The sequence below is a fragment of the Micropterus dolomieu genome, linkage group LG18 (genome assembly GCF_021292245.1).
Source record: "Micropterus dolomieu isolate WLL.071019.BEF.003 ecotype Adirondacks linkage group LG18, ASM2129224v1, whole genome shotgun sequence".
NCBI classification, from domain to species: domain Eukaryota; kingdom Metazoa; phylum Chordata; class Actinopteri; order Centrarchiformes; family Centrarchidae; genus Micropterus; species Micropterus dolomieu.
Genome location: NC_060167.1, coordinates 19,690,390 through 19,707,646, shown reverse-complemented (window position 1 = coordinate 19,707,646; position 17,257 = coordinate 19,690,390). Strand labels below are relative to the sequence as shown.

The 17,257-nt window shown below is 38.9% G+C and overlaps 2 protein-coding genes and 1 long non-coding RNA gene across 4 annotated transcripts in view; 2 read left to right on the top strand and 1 right to left on the bottom strand.

The window, feature by feature from the left end:
• LOC123987008 (sodium- and chloride-dependent GABA transporter 2-like) overlaps positions 1 to 9,653 on the bottom strand; it is a 42,447-nt gene extending 32,794 nt beyond the window's left edge. Inside the window, exon 1 of one of the 2 annotated variants that reach the window (XM_046075510.1) lies at positions 9,264 to 9,653. In XM_046075510.1, coding sequence (XP_045931466.1) covers positions 9,264 to 9,334 — 71 coding nt within the window. In that variant the 5' untranslated portion in view covers positions 9,335 to 9,653. Of the gene's footprint in view, positions 1 to 9,067; positions 9,120 to 9,263 lie in introns of those variants that run through there. The other variant, XM_046075511.1, reaches the window with a different exon arrangement.
• LOC123987009 lies at positions 5,962 to 8,466 on the top strand. The gene is made up of 3 exons (XR_006829038.1): positions 5,962 to 6,078; positions 7,868 to 7,931; positions 8,391 to 8,466. It is a non-coding gene; the product is annotated as an uncharacterized LOC123987009 (long non-coding RNA).
• Positions 9,654 to 12,303: 2,650 nt separating the features above from the next.
• The window catches only part of LOC123956639 (sodium- and chloride-dependent GABA transporter 2-like), a 19,303-nt gene continuing 14,349 nt past the window's right edge, over positions 12,304 to 17,257 (top strand). Inside the window, exons 1-3 of the mRNA XM_046028982.1 lie at positions 12,304 to 12,317; positions 13,039 to 13,247; positions 13,585 to 13,719. Of these exons, the coding sequence (XP_045884938.1) occupies positions 13,052 to 13,247; positions 13,585 to 13,719 (331 nt within the window). The 5' untranslated portion in view covers positions 12,304 to 12,317; positions 13,039 to 13,051. The remainder of the gene's footprint in view (positions 12,318 to 13,038; positions 13,248 to 13,584; positions 13,720 to 17,257) is intronic.

The following is a 17,257-nucleotide window of genomic DNA, read 5'->3' as shown; positions in this document are numbered from 1 at the left end:
CTGCTTTCCTGCATTCCCTTTTTAGGCTGCGAATGCTGTCATTTATCCAGGGTTGCTTACTAGCTTTAGACGTAGGCCTAACCTTTAGAGGAGCAGTAATATTTAGTGACGACAAGCAGATATGATTGAAGTGATCGACCAGATTGTTGGTGTTGGAATCAGACAGGTGTTGGCTTTGGCTCTGAAAGAATGCGCAAAACTTTGAAACACTTTGTTCATTAAAGAAGCGAGAACACACGGAGCTTGGTGAGGCGGCATGAATAACAGGCGAATTGCAGCTAAAAACAATACATCTGTGGTCAGATATGGTCATGTCCACTAATTCCACAGAGGAAATGCTGACACCCAGGGTAAAAACCAAGTCCAGTGTATGACCACGGTTATGTGTTTGCCCTTTGACATGTTGTTTGAAGTTAAAAGAAGTGGTTATATTTAAAAAGTCAGTTGCATTAACATTGTTGGGGTCATCAACATGAATATTAAAATCGCCACAATCGTCATAATTTAAAACCAGAGTAGATAAAAATTCAGGAAGTTCTGATAAAAATCCTCCAGGCGGTTTTGGGGGGCGATAAATTATAACAAATATGCTAGGTTGCAGCCCTCCAACTTTAAGAGTGAGAACTTCAAAGGAGTTAAATTCATCACAGCGTACTTGATGACATTTTAAATTTAAATTTAATTTTTCCTATACATGCTCACTAGCCCACCACCACGACCACTGACCCTCGGTTGACTAAAACAATCATATTGAGGTGGACACAGTTCAGATAGCTGGCTATAGTCATTCATTTGCAACCAGGATTCAGTTAAAAACATAAAATCTAGATTTGCAGACAAGATAAAATCATTTAAGATAAAAGTTTTACTTGAAAGTGATCTCACATTGAAGAGAGCCATTTTAAATGAGTTTGTTCTGGGTGCTGGAGTTGGTGCAGTTGTCCTAATCCTTAAGAGATTACTATTATTTCTGTGTGGGATGTGCACATTTCGGTTTACTGGTCTATGCGTGATGATGACAGGAATAGAAGTCTTTGGAACCGCACTGGTAGCAGACGGCTTTACATGCCAGCAGGTGGAGACAGTTGTTTGTGGCAGTGAGGCAGAGATCTGTTCAGTGAGCGGTGGTGTGTCCAGGTGTGCTGCATGAATGATTAGTCATTCATGTAAGTCATGTGTGGACCGCACTACATGCTGTATGTGAGCAGCTAACATTTCTGAGCCCCGTTTGTTTGGGTGAAGTCTGTCTGTCTTAAAAAGAGGCATTCTTTGCCAGAAAATATTAAAATTATCCACATAACACACACGATGAGCCCTGCAGGCGGACTGGAGCCAGTCGTGGAGGCCAAGGAGTCTACTGAAGCAGCCAGCACCGCGACCAACTGTTGAAAAAGCTTTAAAAAGTTAAGAAGACGGTTAAAATCTAATTTTGTCAGCTCAGACTGCTGAAGAGCTGTGTCATTTGTTCCGACATGGACTATCACTCTTGTGATGGAGGACGGGAGCGACGGCATTAGGTCCTGGAGTTTTTTTAAAATGTCAGCTGTGGTGGCACCGGGGAAGCAGTGAGTGGTAGCGTTAAAGAAACGGATGTTTCTGGTTATGGAGTCACCAATTATTAGTGTGCCGGTTGTGGGGTTCCAGAGCAGGACTGAGCAGAATCTGCTTCAACACTGCGTGCGGACTGAGGATGGAGTGTGTGAGCTGCCGAGTGTTGTGTTGGAGTAGCAGTAACAGACCTGAGAGAAGGGCTACCCGACGGTGCAGGGTAGAGACGGCCTCCGGAGCATCTGAGCACAGCCTCCTTCAGGATCCTATGTCGGGAAGCGGAGGTTTTTGACCCAGTGCAGGAGATGTAGCCGGTGGAGTAGATGCAACAGTGTCGGCAGGCACTGTGCGCCGAAAGAGATCCATATCAGGGAGACTTGAAGCCGCAGGTGCATCCGCTGGATGGACCGGAGTGTCGTTAGACAAGGCTGCATAGCGGTTGGAGAGGCCGATGGACAGAGGAGAGGCAGCCCCATCCGAACCTCTCTTGCAGCCACGGACCACCACTTCAGCCCAGGTTGACTGATGCCTCAGAGTCGAGCAGGATGAAAGCCTCGGAAGGGTAGAGGGGTCCAAGCACAGTGTCCTGGATGTTAGCGGTTGCGCTAAGAGAAACAGTCTGTTTGGTTTGTACTGAAGCCACATCCATAAAGCCAGTCAGCAGGGAATCTTTCTCTTTGAGTTCCTCTGAAAGTCGTCGGATGTCTTCCATAAGGTCAGCAATCTTCTTGTTCGCTTTCTTAAGGAGTGTGCAGTCCTCTTGGGGCAGAGTTATCTCGGCTAGAATAGTCACCGGAGCTTTGTTGTGATCAGTAGCGTTGATCGCGTTTTTACGGTCATCTAGCTTAAAATCCATGTCGGATGACTAAAATCCTTAACCCACGTAAAACTTAAGTTACATAAAAAGGATATAAGAAATGTAACGAAAAAGAGTGGATTAAAACTGGATAAGAGTCCGGTTTAAGACGGAGCTTCCGACAGGTGGCAACAGACGCCAACGCATGCGCAGAGTGCAGATTACGTCAGCAATTATCAATTGTATAATAACTGTTTTAAATTCACTGAAAGTTTATAATCTAAGCAATACGGTTACATCTCTCGTGTGCAACGGGATGTCACGGGGTTTTGATGTAATTTTTGGCCTACATGGAACTGTCCGTGCAGGCTTTGGTCGGCTTCACTGTTTCAACTGTGGCTTACCCCCTTGCTTATAGCTGCAGTCTCCCTACTTGATCCACAGCAGTAACACAGCACCATCTACTGACAAGTAAGTGCATTACCTTTATGTTATGACAGGTATAACAAAAAAATGGGGGGTGTCTGTTTACGTAAAACTAAACATGTAGCATTTCCAACCTACTACAATAACACTACATTGACAGCATTTAGCCAACATGATACATAGGAGTTATGTATGTTTCACCAGAGAAGCTCAACAATGTCAGCACAGCCAAAATTTATTGGATGATAATGAAAATGGTTAGAGAGCTAGACTAGGGTGACAATATTTTGGTTTTCAAATAAAAAGAACAGTGCCAATTTGTTAATGCTAAGTGCTATCTTATCAACGCACACAATAATTGCAGCTGTAAAAAAACTTTGGACGATTTAAAAATCCCGACCGGATGCGTTTTTTAGCTCCCAAAAAGAGGACATGTCCCGCAAAAAGGTCACCGTAAGCTGTTGTTACACTTTAGTGTTGTTTAGACATTGTTGCTACACTGACATGGGTCTTTCAATGTGGTGTTGTCCTGTACCGTTATGTGGCATTACTGTAGATTATGTGGGTTGCACTAGTTACTTTGACTGCGATTGGTAAAATAACAATAAATCTAAATTGCACGTTATGAAACAAATGAAGTGAGATCTGTGCTAATGTAGCTGGTTGCCCCTGCCTTGCATCACTAAAGGCTAGTATAAAGAAAACGCTCCACATTTGCGTTGTACCGTTACATAATTTCTTGCAGGCTAAAATCACACTTCGACATATACTGCTACCAGCATTATAAGTAATGTGGCAAGCCATAAATGGTACAACTATAACATCAGCATTTCGCAATGCATAACGTTAGTACCTGGTCGGTGTTAGATCAGTTGGTTTTGTTTTCGTTGGCCAACGTTATCTAACTTGAGCCAACTTAAACACGAAATCACAGTCCTGTATATTGTTTAGTTATGTAGCTATGTGCAGTCGCAGGAAAAGTATGTCAACAACAGAATGGCTTCCGCAAAATAAAATGTGCCTTCTGGAGTGGCCCAGTGAGAGTCCTGAGCTCAACCCATTTGAGATGCCGTGGCATGGCCTCAAGAGAGTGATTCACATCAGACATCCCAAGAATACTGCTGAACTGAAACAGTTTTGTAAAGAGAAATGGTCCCAGATTCCTCCAGACAGTTGTTCAAGTCTGATTTGAACTACAGGAAACGTTTGGTTGAGGTTATTGTTGCCAAAGGAGGGTCAACCAGTTATTCAAACAAAGGGTTCACATACTTTTTCTAATCTGCACTGTGAATGTTTACATGGTGCGTTTAATAAAAACATGATAACATATATTTGTTTGTGTGGTATTAGTTTAAGCAGTAAATTACATATAATTTATTTTATTTTATTAATTTCATCAGTGTGGTGCCTGTCACATCTGTGCAACTCGTATGTCAGATCTCTCCTCTGTGGCTGCATGCTGCCTGCAGCTACACTTCCAATGTCCATGCGACTATGAGTTTCACTATCTTCATCTATACTAGAAAACAAAAAGAGGGAAAAGAGCATGCACACGTGCTACTTTGTGACTATAACAACGCTGTTGATAATATGTCCACCATACCCTGCAGTCCCTGCTGTAGCCAGGGAACACCACAACAATCAGTATTTCATGTTTTAAAACTCATGTTTAGTCTAATTTTCGGGACAAACATGACAAGCGTCTGGACAACTGCTCGGAATTCGGGACTGTCCGGAATTTTTCAGGCAGTCTGGTCACCCTATCAATCAAATGGTGCCGGTGAATCTGATCTTGGATTTCACTCAGTAGGCTAACCAGCTGTTATTTATTCAGGAAACAACCCTTTATGAGAAGCATAGGGACATAGTAAATATGGGTGGACATGCAGGTCTACGTTTATATAAAAGTTTACCCTACTTCATTCACCAATGGACTGCTCCCCTATTATTGCCACAATAATTATTTACATTGTAAAAATTATGTTCATAGATGCTTTAGGAATAATCGTATTTTATCGGGTGCCTGGACTATTGGAGAAGACAAAATCATATGCAGCGCCCTTCACATCAAAGCCAGTTTGGTTGGCTACATGCCATATCAAGATAGATAAAGGCAACAATAGTAGGCTTTAAGTATGATATTTTAATGTGATCTTATCTACACATTCATGTAAATTAAAAAAGAATAATAAGTAAAATAATTGTATTAAACCAAAATAACTAAATTATAGATAATCAACATTAAAAGTGAAGTGCATTCCCTAGAAATCACCATGTTGCACTGTGGTTATTTCTAACCTGTTCCACAGCGGCTGAAACTTTTATTATTCCAAAAGGAGACTTAAGACTTCACTCAGACTCTTAACCAAAGACTTGACTAGGACTTGCACACTCTAAACAATATTAAAAAACAACTATTACTATTACTATTACTATGAGTAGTTTATTGACCAAGTTATTTCATACTTTTCCTTGAGTAGGTTTGTCAAATGCAAATTTTTACTTTAGTAGTTTTTACTGGTAGTAATTGTACTTTTACTTGAGTAAAGATTTTCAGTAATCTAACTACCATTGCAACAAACAAATTTAAGTTAAGTTAATCCTTTAGATTTTGAATGTGTGGCCAATTTATCAAAATAATTCCTACTTGAAAGGGAATGAAAGTGAAACTTACTCTCTTATTACTCGGCCTTCATAGACTTTGCACTGGGATGATGTCATACACAAAAACCGGAAAATTTTACATATGAACCTTCATATCTTTAAAATTCATAATAAAAAGACTAATAAATTACCCTGTTTGCAGTTCAAGGTGTCCTGTCAACATTTTACGTATGTCTCATAATGGCGATGTTAGGAATGTGGTTTTGTGTTCATGTTTCCTGTTTAAATCTGTTTTTGGGTCTGTGTATTCTGTGTAGCCTTGTTCATTATTATTCATCTGCATCCTTAAGTTACTTAGTATCTGTCCTGTCTCATGTCTTAGTTCTTAGTCCTGTACATTAGTTCAGGTCTTTAGTGTTGGTCTTGTGTTCTGTTTAGCCTTGTGTGTTCCTGTGAACCTTACTTCCTGTTTTATTTTGGTAACCCTCTGTACCTGGTGTCCTTGTCTAGCTTTGTTTGATTACCTGATGTATCTCACCTGTGTTGCTCCCGCCCTGCTCGTTAGTCCCTGTGTATATCTATGCCTGCTTGTGTCTTCAGTCTTTGTCACGTCCTTGTGTGTGCGTCTTGTTGAGTGTTCCGCCTTGTGCTCTGTTTTCCCTGTTCTGGATTACCTTTGTTTGGACCTTTGCCCTGAGCTGCACGTAAGCCTGTTTCAGTTGAGTTTGAGTTAATAAAGTCTTTTTGTTTGAACTGCATCCTCCTCTCGCCTTGCCATTGTCTGTGTTTGGGTCCTCACCCCAGTCTGCACTCAGCACCCCCACCCGTGACAGGCGATCTTTGGAGAACATTTTTGCTTTTTCTCTGAGGGGGGATGGAGGAGGGTAGGGTCATGAATTTCTATCTGTCGCTCACAGCATTTTTGACTACCACTGTGAGTCCCCTAAAATAGAAATTTTCTAATCTTACAAATGGGGGCTTTAGTTAAAACACCAGCCGAGGACAGAGCAGGTTTATAAAAACTTAAACCTTATTTAGTCCTTAAAATTCTAATGCAGCAATTGATCTCTCTTTCATGATAATAAAAAGGGGGGACACTCCAGAGACCGAATCATTAACAAATAAAAATACAAATGTGGAGTATAGAGTATTTATAAAAAGACAGTACTGAAGAAGAAAAAATTACTAATTGAAGATCAACAGATATAATATGATAACTTTATATATTTATAATAAAACTAAAAGGTTTGAGGAACATGTATAAAACTGCTTGTCCTGAAGTCACTTAATACTAGAGACGGGAACCATTCCCACAGCAACAAAATTCTTTTTACTGACTCAAAGGCACAGCTGGTGACCCAAATGATCCTTTCTCTCCCTCCCTCTGTGTCAGTCTCTGTCCCACACAGACACCCTGAGGTCCAACATCCACAACACAGCGGAATGTTACATTCAACGTTGGCGATTTCAACATGTGTGTGAAATACCACACATTTATGCAGTATATGAAACACACATAAAGTCACAACATCATCTGGTGCTCTGATGAGTGTATTCAGTTTAGCATATTGTTTTTTCTCACTTATTGTACTGATAGTAAGTACATTATTATTTTGTTAGTATTTGCTGTATTGGATGTACTGTATATTTCCTTCTATAGCTATAATCATTTGTTTATGAACAATTGTTTTCCTTGTTGACAGTGGAAACAAGTTGTGAACACATTATTATTATTATCACATAACACATAGATATTAGTATTATCAAGATGTATTCAATCTTTCTTCAAGAGTGTTCAGATATAGTAACACTTTCCCTCAAAATGCTGCCCTCTCACAGAAACAGCCTGAGCACAAGGAGAAGGACTGAAGCTGGAGGCAGGAAATCTGTGCAAGCAACAATACATCTGAGGGCAAGCAAAACGTTTGAGCAGAAGTAGAAAAATCTAATCTATCTAATCTAAGCACAAGCAGGATTTTGTGGGAAATTTGGCAGCTGAAGCTGCAGTGGAGGACAGTAGTGCCATAGAGGTTAGAAGAAAACAGAAAATACAGCTGAAATCATTTTCACTCTACTTCTGCCAGTTTTTTTGACAGTAGCCCATTGTAACAAACATTTGGAAGCTTAAACTAATTAGCATAGAAACCAATTGTAATTTGTAATTTGTAAAGTGTTAGCTAGCCCTTTACTGAATCTCATGACTGAAATCAGCAGGTAAGGTGGGATTTAGGGTAAACAGACTGCCGTAGGCTACTTGCAATATAGTCTAACACCTCAAAAACCTATAACAATAGCCATCTATTACATTTGTAGTGAACACATTGGCTGTATTAAAATAAAACACTGAAAACATGGGCGGCATGTATTTAATCCTTTGGTAGGGTAGAACATAGGCTTCATTTACAGGCACTCATATGCACTAGTTAGATGAGGTATATTAATCTATTGGCTTACTCTGTTCTCCTTTGTCTGTGTTCGTCTTTTCAAAACTAGAACGTTTCTGGATGGAGTGCAGACAGCTGAGCTGCTGCAGCAGAGTCAAGTGCAGTGGGGTTAGGTAAGACAGCAATGAGAGAGACACATCCTGACACAGATGATGCTGCCAGTTTCTTAATATTGTGGCTCTAATTAACAATTATTAACCCTTAGGATAGGAGCAACCTGTGTCTCACACACACACACAGATCACACTCACGCCTTACACCACATACACAAATGCGCACGCAGCACACACTAGTAACACTACTTTCTTTTAATTCACAAATAATTGTATATCATAAAGGATTTAAATGTAAATTTTTTAAAGATCTGTTACATATGGTAGGCTACTACATATATTATTTCACCATCTGTACACAAATGTAAGTAGTGAATGAGTGTGTCCATGGGTGGGAATGCGTGGTAATGTGGGCTGGTGTGGCTACAGTGCCAGGGATGACTTTTTGTCCCAGTCCACCCCTGTGTGACTCAAACGACCACAATGACTGAGCACTAATGAACCGAGTGGTATCCATAGGTTGAATGGCTTGGATTCCTGACCAGTCTGTTAAAATTGAAGAAGCCTCTTGGATGAGAGGCAAAACGCCTTTGAGTATCTTCAACCACGTCCAGTTGCCTGTGATTTTAACCTTCCTTGAAGAATGTCATGAAACGTATATTGTTTTATAGTGTATATGCAGTAGTAATCTGTAAAACTACGGCCTCTTGGCTAACTACAGCCCACTGCCTGATTTAAATTGGTCTGGAGTGAATAATAATAATAAAAAAAAGAATATGGCTTGAGCTTATTTCTAACAAATTGCGCTGTATGTACATAGCACATCCTGAGCACTGAATGACATTATTTACATTAAAGGAAGACTAAATGAGCTGAATGTTATTCCTCCATTATGTGCATACATATTTTAAAATTGGCATATAAATATACTTGCCTGCCACAGTGGCAGGCAGTGAAAAAACATGGCAGAACCAAAAAGACGGAAAATAGCGAGTGAATCCTGGAAATTTCAGAATTTGGCGTGTGACTTCTTATGTTTTTCTGTATATGGCCCACATTCAAAAAAAAGTTTGGCCAACCCTGCTGTGAACCATTTGGCTTTTTTCTCTGAAATTACAATCTACATTGTAAACTTTGTATAATCTGTTTTACAAAATAATCTGTTTTACAAAAAAATTAACTCAAGGTCCACTTACTAGCTTTTCAACCACATCTCACGGTCTTCATTAAAGGTTGGAATTTGCTCAATTGATCACATAACATGTGACAATGACAATGCTCTGGACACAGCTAGTAAATTTACATATGTAAGCCAAGTGAGGTTGTTAGTGGTTTGAAAAAACACTTCTGCAGTAAGATCTAACTGCTAAGGGGAATCAGATATGTACTCACCATTTGTTTTCCTCTGAAGTAGATTGAAAATCTTGTGGGTTGCTCTCTGACTTTGTATCAGCCCTTTTCATTTCAAAATACCTGTCTTAAGTTCAGTGCTAATATCTGACAGAGGAACTTCATGGGGCGTAGTAGGTACAAGATGTTAGAGAAATCATTACGCTGGTTGTTAATGAATCATCTTTGACAACCTCTTACACAGTGAGGCCGACCTTGTTGACTCATCAAACTGAGTTCCACATAGGCCTACTTGTAATTGTTAAATTTAACTTAAGGCTGATGTGGTGTAGGGCTGCTTGATTATGGCAAAAATCACTGTAATTTTGGTCAATATTGGGATCACGATTATTTAACACGATTATTAATTGGCGGTAATGGCGGTTTGCTGAGGCGGGAGAGGTCTTCTGAGACAGAGAGAGACAAAGTTTAGACTGATGCAAACGATATTCACGAGGCAAGACAGAGTCTAAGGTTGGCTGGGGCTGCCGCAACATACGCGTGGAGATTCAACGATCCTGGATGTCTGAGCCTCCTATTTAGGCAGTGACTGATTGTGGACTACAGGTCTTCTTCTTCTTGTAAGATTCCGGCTGTGTAGACGCTTATGAGCGTATTACTGCCCTCCACAGGTCAAAGTTTGAACTAAATTCTTACATACAGTCCTGTGTCATGCAAGAATTGAAGGACTGCCTTGGAGATCAGTTTATGCTCGTCACTGTGCCCAAACAAAGATAAAACAGAAAAAGCCTCAACTCCAAGTCCTGACAGTTTATTAACAAGTACATTTCTTTCTGCCCTATACTTTCTGCATTCCAGGAAAACATGCCCTATTGTCTCAAGACTCCCACATTCACACAAGCCTGAAACATGCTTCCCTACAATGCACAAAGAATAATTTAATCCACAGTGCCCCAACCTCAATCTGCACATTTTAACTGAGTCCCTGCGGGACAAAATGTTACATAAACATCTCTTCCTAACTTTGGGTTGTATAGAAAAGTAGTGTCTGCCTCTAATTTCGTTTTCCCACCCTCTCTGCCATTCTTTTATTAAGCCCTCTTTAATTCTTTCTCTCAATTCCACTCTCCCCAATGATACATGGACAGTGGACTACAGGTCAGGTGCGCTGATTGAGGATGAGTCTCAGGTGAGTGCAGAGCTCGCAGCAGACACGCCCCCAGCTCCCAGACTGGAGAGAGAGAGAGAGAGAGACAATTAGAAACAAACAAAAACAACACGCTCACCACACGCACTCCAGACAAACATCCACAACACTCACAAGCTCACAGCCGGGGCCTCGTGACAGAGCGGCCACCGGTCACGTTTAGGAACTTCATGGAAACACAGCCTCTACTGAATTATCTCATCAGTTGTATTTTTGTTTGTTTTTACATTGTGTTTAAGGGTTACTGTAACCCAGAGGCCCTAAGATTATCTACTTGCCATACTTATCAATTGTGATAAGAAGCCACACACACAGAGCTATTTGTTGTGTTTCTCCAATTTCTCCATATTTTCTTTTAGTGAGTACTGAAAATGGGTCTTATTGACTCAAACACACACTAAGGTTAAACATCACCTGTCAACTAAAAACATTTTTGTGGTGCGCTGGTACTACAAATGGATGAATGCTTAGATGTGGATGTGTAATCAAGTATCATTTTACTAGATCAGTTTTTGTTAAATGAAGACAACAGATGAAAATAAAAGAATGACATAGATTCAAATGATAAAACTACCTAATAATTAATATTTATGTGTGTTTGTTTTTGACTGGACAAGATGAACTTCAGTTTCAGAAAAATAGATCATCTGATCATTGGCTCCCTCTAGTGCCTACAGACATGCAGTATTAGACTTGTTTGTTTGGATATACATGTATAACTAACAATGAATTGGGAATTGCCACTGAGATTTATTATTCTACATACATTTTATGCTTCACAAGATCAAAATTTGGTATAAGAAATAATTAACATTGTGTATCAAACCTAAAACATCAAGCGCAACACTTTGTGATGTCATATTAAGTGAAGCTGAACCCTAACAGAGAAAAACGAGTGCACATTTTATTTCATACAACTTTTCACATGGTTTTATTCAGTATATACTATAATCAATAAATTCTGCAGTGGTGTCTAAAACTCCTAAACCTATTTGTCATTGTAATGAAATGTATCAAAGATAAGTAATTTCTCAGAACAAAATAATCTATATTGCCCCTTCTCAGTTACTTATATTATATATATTAATGTAAAGATGTAGTGTTGGTGTGTTTTGGTTGTATGGTAGGGTGATGGTTCAAACACTCAACTTTTCTGTGGTTAAGTCTAAATAGATAATACTGAACATGTCTTCCAGTATTGTTCTTGGTTTCCTCTCATTTATTAAAATTGATTATCACTTGTAACTCCTTTCCTCCATTACTGATTATATTGTGAATATGTTCCTTTACAATGATACTACTGTGCATGAGAAAGGTGAGAAATCTTATCCTCTCATTAGAAGCTTTTTTTCCTCTTGTTTTGCATTGTGACAGGAATGCGAAGAGAGGAAACACCCATTTAAGGTCACCTTCAAACTCAGTTGAAAGTATAGCTTTAAACAGAAATTTGTAAAAATAAACATATCTGACTTTACCAACAAGCATTTGATCAATGTAGTTTTGTAGCAGTTAAGCCCAAGCAGAAAACAGATATTACTACTGATTCATGAAAAACTAACTACAGCTACAACGATGGCTTTATATGACTCAGCAAGTTCAAATGTATTTTTCAGAGGGGAAACAAATGCACTGCACGTAAGCCTGTAGACCCAAGATAAAGAAGACCCCCCCCCAAGTGTCTCTTTTTATCTTGGTGCAGTGACAAAACCAACGTTGACACTGTGTGTGCGTGTGTGTACCCTGTTCTATTGGGTTATAGTAGTTTTAAAGAAGAAACAGGTTATGTTAATCTCAGTGGCCACACCTTTCAGAAACCCCTTTCACTCAGCTTATTCTGGCAGAGCGGCTGGTGTTTGTGAGAAAACAACTGTCAACTTCAATTGCTCAAGGTAAAGTGTGCATCTTTCAGGTTTGACTTTGCATTTTATAGTATGTTATCTTAAAGTTTTGCTAATGTTTTGCCTTTCCTGAAGGTATTAATGGAAATTTGTATTCATAAACCTAGAGTTTTCCCCCTTACTGTAGTATATACATACTATACACAGAAATATTAAAATTGAGGTCCACATTCATTGATTCGTTTTCCAAAGGAAATATACATGATCCTAAAATTTGCTTTAGTATATGATGTTTATGCCTCAACTGATGTTTTATAAACTCCATCAGATCATGTGCAGACTATCAGATTGATCTTTTATATTTGAAAAAATAACTGGGTCCTTACAGTGTTACAGTACAGAAGTAGATGTGCATTTGGCTTAGAAAAACAAATCCAGCAGACACACCTTGTTGTAAATTGCAGTCTGAACTTGTCAGCTGCTGCGGTTAGATTTACCCCTGTGTCTTCGAATCCTTTTCTCACAGAATCATTGTCCACAAAATGTGGTTTTGACATGTCCAAATCCTTTTAAAAAAAAAAAGACATTTTAAATCGTACTGGCTTTGGTGATCCTCCAACAGTTTGACAAATTACCTGATAATTGAAACTATAATTATAATAACTGTGAAAACTGAATGGAATCCAACATGTATCCCTGTCTACAGTATGGCCTCTAGTATGTAATCTACTCTATGACACACTGACAAACACTAATTAAATTCTTACTATAGGACCAAAATCGAAATGGACCAAAGACTAAACTCACAGGTGAAAATCAATTTTATGAATGTTGGGACCAGACCGGGACATACTCAGGCCAAACCTCGGGAGAGGGACCAGTGGGGAAGTAAGATTGAGTTCATTCTGGCAGTGGCTGGACACATTGTTGGTTTGGGAAACGTCTGGAGGTTTCCATACCTTTGCTACAAAAATGGAGGAGGTAAAGCTTTGTTGTTGCCAGGTGTACATCAGCACAAAAAACTGTGTTGTAATCTGCCTTGCCAGGGATTAAGATTCAGTTAATAAGCAAGTTGTAGAGCAACATTTTGCTAATGCCAGCTGTGAAAAAATTAAATAAAATTTAAAGTGACTATGATTTCTCAATGTTAAACTGACCTCTATATAATGTTTAAGGGCAAGCTGACTATTAATTACCAGATATTCTGATTGCCCAATTAATTGTTAAAAATCATTATTTGTATTGTCTGTATAATATCTGTCTGTATATATACAATTATATAAATATTTTAACAAGATATTTTCTTTTTATTTTAAAGGGGTTTTCTTCATACCTTATGTTTTGTTTTTGTTCACCTGTGGCATCCCTCTCTTCTTCCTGGAGACATCTTTGGGCCAGTACACCAGTCAGGGTGGAATAACATGTTGGAGAACAATCTGCCCTCTTTTTGAAGGTAAGTCCTCATAGTGTTCATAGCCAGTTTTTTTTTATCATCTTCAATATTTTTTAAAAACAATTCTATATGAGTTTTAAAAAGCCACCAAAAATAAATGCTAATGAATATATTATTATCAAAGTCTTAGAGACTGATATAGTTAATTAAAGCCTATTTTAAGTCTGCTGTTATAACTAACTACAATGCTACAATTAATCTCTGTTTTTATACTTAAAGCTGCTCTGATTAATATTTTAATATAAACATTTGGTTACAATTACTATGTGTACGTTAAAGGGGTCACTCAAACCAGTAGAGAATGATCTCCGACTCAGTACCTGCCCTCAGTTCTCTGTGGTATTTAACATGTCCCGGAATTTTTTCCTCCTTTGGTAGGCCAAAACTTTAATTTTCCTGGTTTCCAGTTGCATCAGGCAGCTGTTTACAGTGAAAAGACTTATAAACCCACTGCACACAACCTTCCAAGCACCAACTGGCAGACGGACAAAGTTAGTGACTAGCTGGTGAACAAATAGCCGAGTCAGTGAAGACCAAAACAGAGCTAGAAGTGAATATTGGACTTTCATTGGTCAGGTCTGCTGACAGTGCAAACATTAATGCTAATGTTGATCTGTGTCCCACCAGATGTTTGATATCCAAACTCCTAATTTCCTTTTCTTGACTGCTGTTTCTTTCATTCTTGATCTCCTTGATCTGGTCCAATTAGACTTTTTAAACAGCAAACATTTCATGTCTTGGCAGGAAAAGCACAGGTGTATTTAATAACATTAATCATGGCTGTAACCTTATGAAGGCATTTTTGTGTCTTTTTAATGCAAGCAAAAAAAAATGTTATAAGAGCATATTTATCGCACTGCAATCAAAAATTAAGTTTGTAATTATAAATAAACAGGCACAGTCACAAAAAGTTTTAATTGCTAATTTGTCCTTATTGATTGCAAGTTAAAAGGTTTTCCTTGCAAGTCAGAAAGTTTTGCAGGTTAAACCGTTTTGCAAGTGAGAGAGTTTTGCAAGTTGAAAAGTTTTGCGAGTCAAAAACATAGACTGTATATAGGTCAAAAAAGGTCTAAATAAGAGATTCTATTGGTGGTTTGACTAACCAATCATGGGTATGCATCAAATGCATGGCCCCGCCCACAATCCCCTCGCTCCGACGGCTCCGTCCACTTTCTGGAGACTGAGCTCTAGCATGTACAGGCTAGATGGTAGTGATTTTAAGCTTTTATGAAATTAAGCTTTTGTGAAGCACTGAACCACCTGAGCCAATTGTTTCGAAAATGGGTTCATTACTCGAAGCTTCAGTTACAGTGACCTCTCCTGGTGAAGCTCAAGGCTAGTTAGACAGGCTAGTTGGTGGACAGGAGGCTTTTAATTACATACACGCACTCCCCTCGATGAGCAGTGCTGGAAAAACTACTTTACTTTTGTAGAAAATACCATTAGTTATAAAGCATCTTTGCTTGAATCACCCTTGGATTTAAAGTATATTTACTTAGAAAATTCTTTGATGCACATACATTAAGACTGAACATCATGTTCAAATAAAGATTGATGAATGCATGTATTTTGTTACTGAGGAGAGAGTGCTGGGAAATATGGCATATGCTTGTGTAACTATGACAGGGAGTGAATGTGTTAGATGGGGTGCACAACACTCACTTTCGAGATGATCGAGGCAGTGCCAGTGAATCACGTGACTGGACCGCGAACCAGTCGGTGATTCATTCAATAAGTGAAGCAGTTGCTGCTTCGGATGTCACATGTCACGTGATTTTTTTCACACCAAAGCAAGCTTTGAAGCAGTGGTTCAATAGGATTGTAGTCCAGGGGTTTGAAGCATGTATCGAAGCTTCAGTGTCGCAATGCCATCACTACTAGATGGAGGTAAGTTGATGTTATGTCGCTCTTTAATGATTTAATGATTATTTATATTGACTGTTGGCCAGGTCATGGAGTCTATCGCCGTCTTCTTTTTTAGAATGACATGTATAACGGTTAGCTAACGTTAGCCGTCTTAGCATGAAGCTTGACTGGCAGTGCATTTGTGCACTCAGACATGACGAGCTAGGCTAAGGTTAGCTACTCATGTTTTAAAACACATTGTAGATGATATCCAGCTAAACTAGTTTTCTGTGACTGTGGTAACTGAAGTTTATGGACACACAGCATAGAGAGCCTAAGTCCCTCCCCTTACGGTGGACCGCCATGGGACCTTATTTTGGAAAAATATTGTACGGTAACGTTAGTCAATGGCAGGAGACAACAAATATTTTGATTCCGTTTGAATTGTGCCTTGAATTACACATATGATCTTTGTCGATTTAAAAGATATATAGTAGTATATAGTAGTAGTTTGATGTAAAACTGTTGAGATATAAGACTGTGAAAATACGTAATTACAAACACCACAAACCCAAAAGTCACATATGTGACATCGTAACTTTCTCTGTCAATGACTGAAGCTAACGTTACTGAAGCTAACATCAAAACACTTACATGAGAGGATGATGTGATAAAAGAGCCAGGAGTCGTTGGATTAAACACATCAGGTGAGATATATTTCTGCGTGGAACATAGCTATATTATCTAGCTAATAGCAAGAAAGCAATGAACGTTAGCTAGCTTTACCGCGCTAACATGTTGGTGACGTATGTTGTGTGAGACGAGAGATGTAGTTCATTGAGCGATTTCACACAAAACGACATGTAACTTTACTGTTTTACAACAAAATGCGACTTTCTTTACTTGCAAAATTCTATTTTAAATTGACCAACATCATATGTGTAATTCAGGGTTCAATTCTAATGGGATAAAAAGATAAGTTGTCTCTCGCCATTGACTACATAATTTTTCCAAAATAAGGTCCCATGAGCCGGAAGCGGAAGTGAGTGATTTAGGCTCTCTATACACTGTAATAGACTTTAGACCGCTAATATTATATTGAAAATATAGACCGTTATCTAGATATTTTGAGGTGTTGCTGCCTTGTTACGTTTTCTCCTTTAGATGTGACATAGAAGCATTTATTACACACATTTATTTTCCTCCCATTGTTGCAGTGTGGATCATTAGTGACAGCTACAGTGGGGGAAAAAAGTATTTGACCCCTTGCTGATTTTGCAGGTTTGCCCACTTAAAAAGAATGCAACAATCTACAATTTTAATCATATGTACGTTCTAACAGTGAAAGACAGAATCCCAAAGAAAATTCCAGAAAATCACATCATATGAATTTATAAAAATTGATAACCATCTGATGAGGAAAAACAAGTATTTGACCCCCTACCAAACAGCATGTTAATATTTTGTAGAAAAGCCATTATTGGCCAGCACAGATGTCAAATGGTTTTTATAGTTGGTGACAAGGTTTGTGCACATTTCGGCAGGGATGTTGGCCCACTCCTCCCTGCAGACAGCCTCCAAATCATTCAGGTTCCGAGGTTGTCGCCTGGCAACTCGAATTTTAAGCTCCCTCCCAAGATTTTCAATTGGATTCAGGTCTGGAGACTGGCTAGGCCACTCCAGAACCTTGATG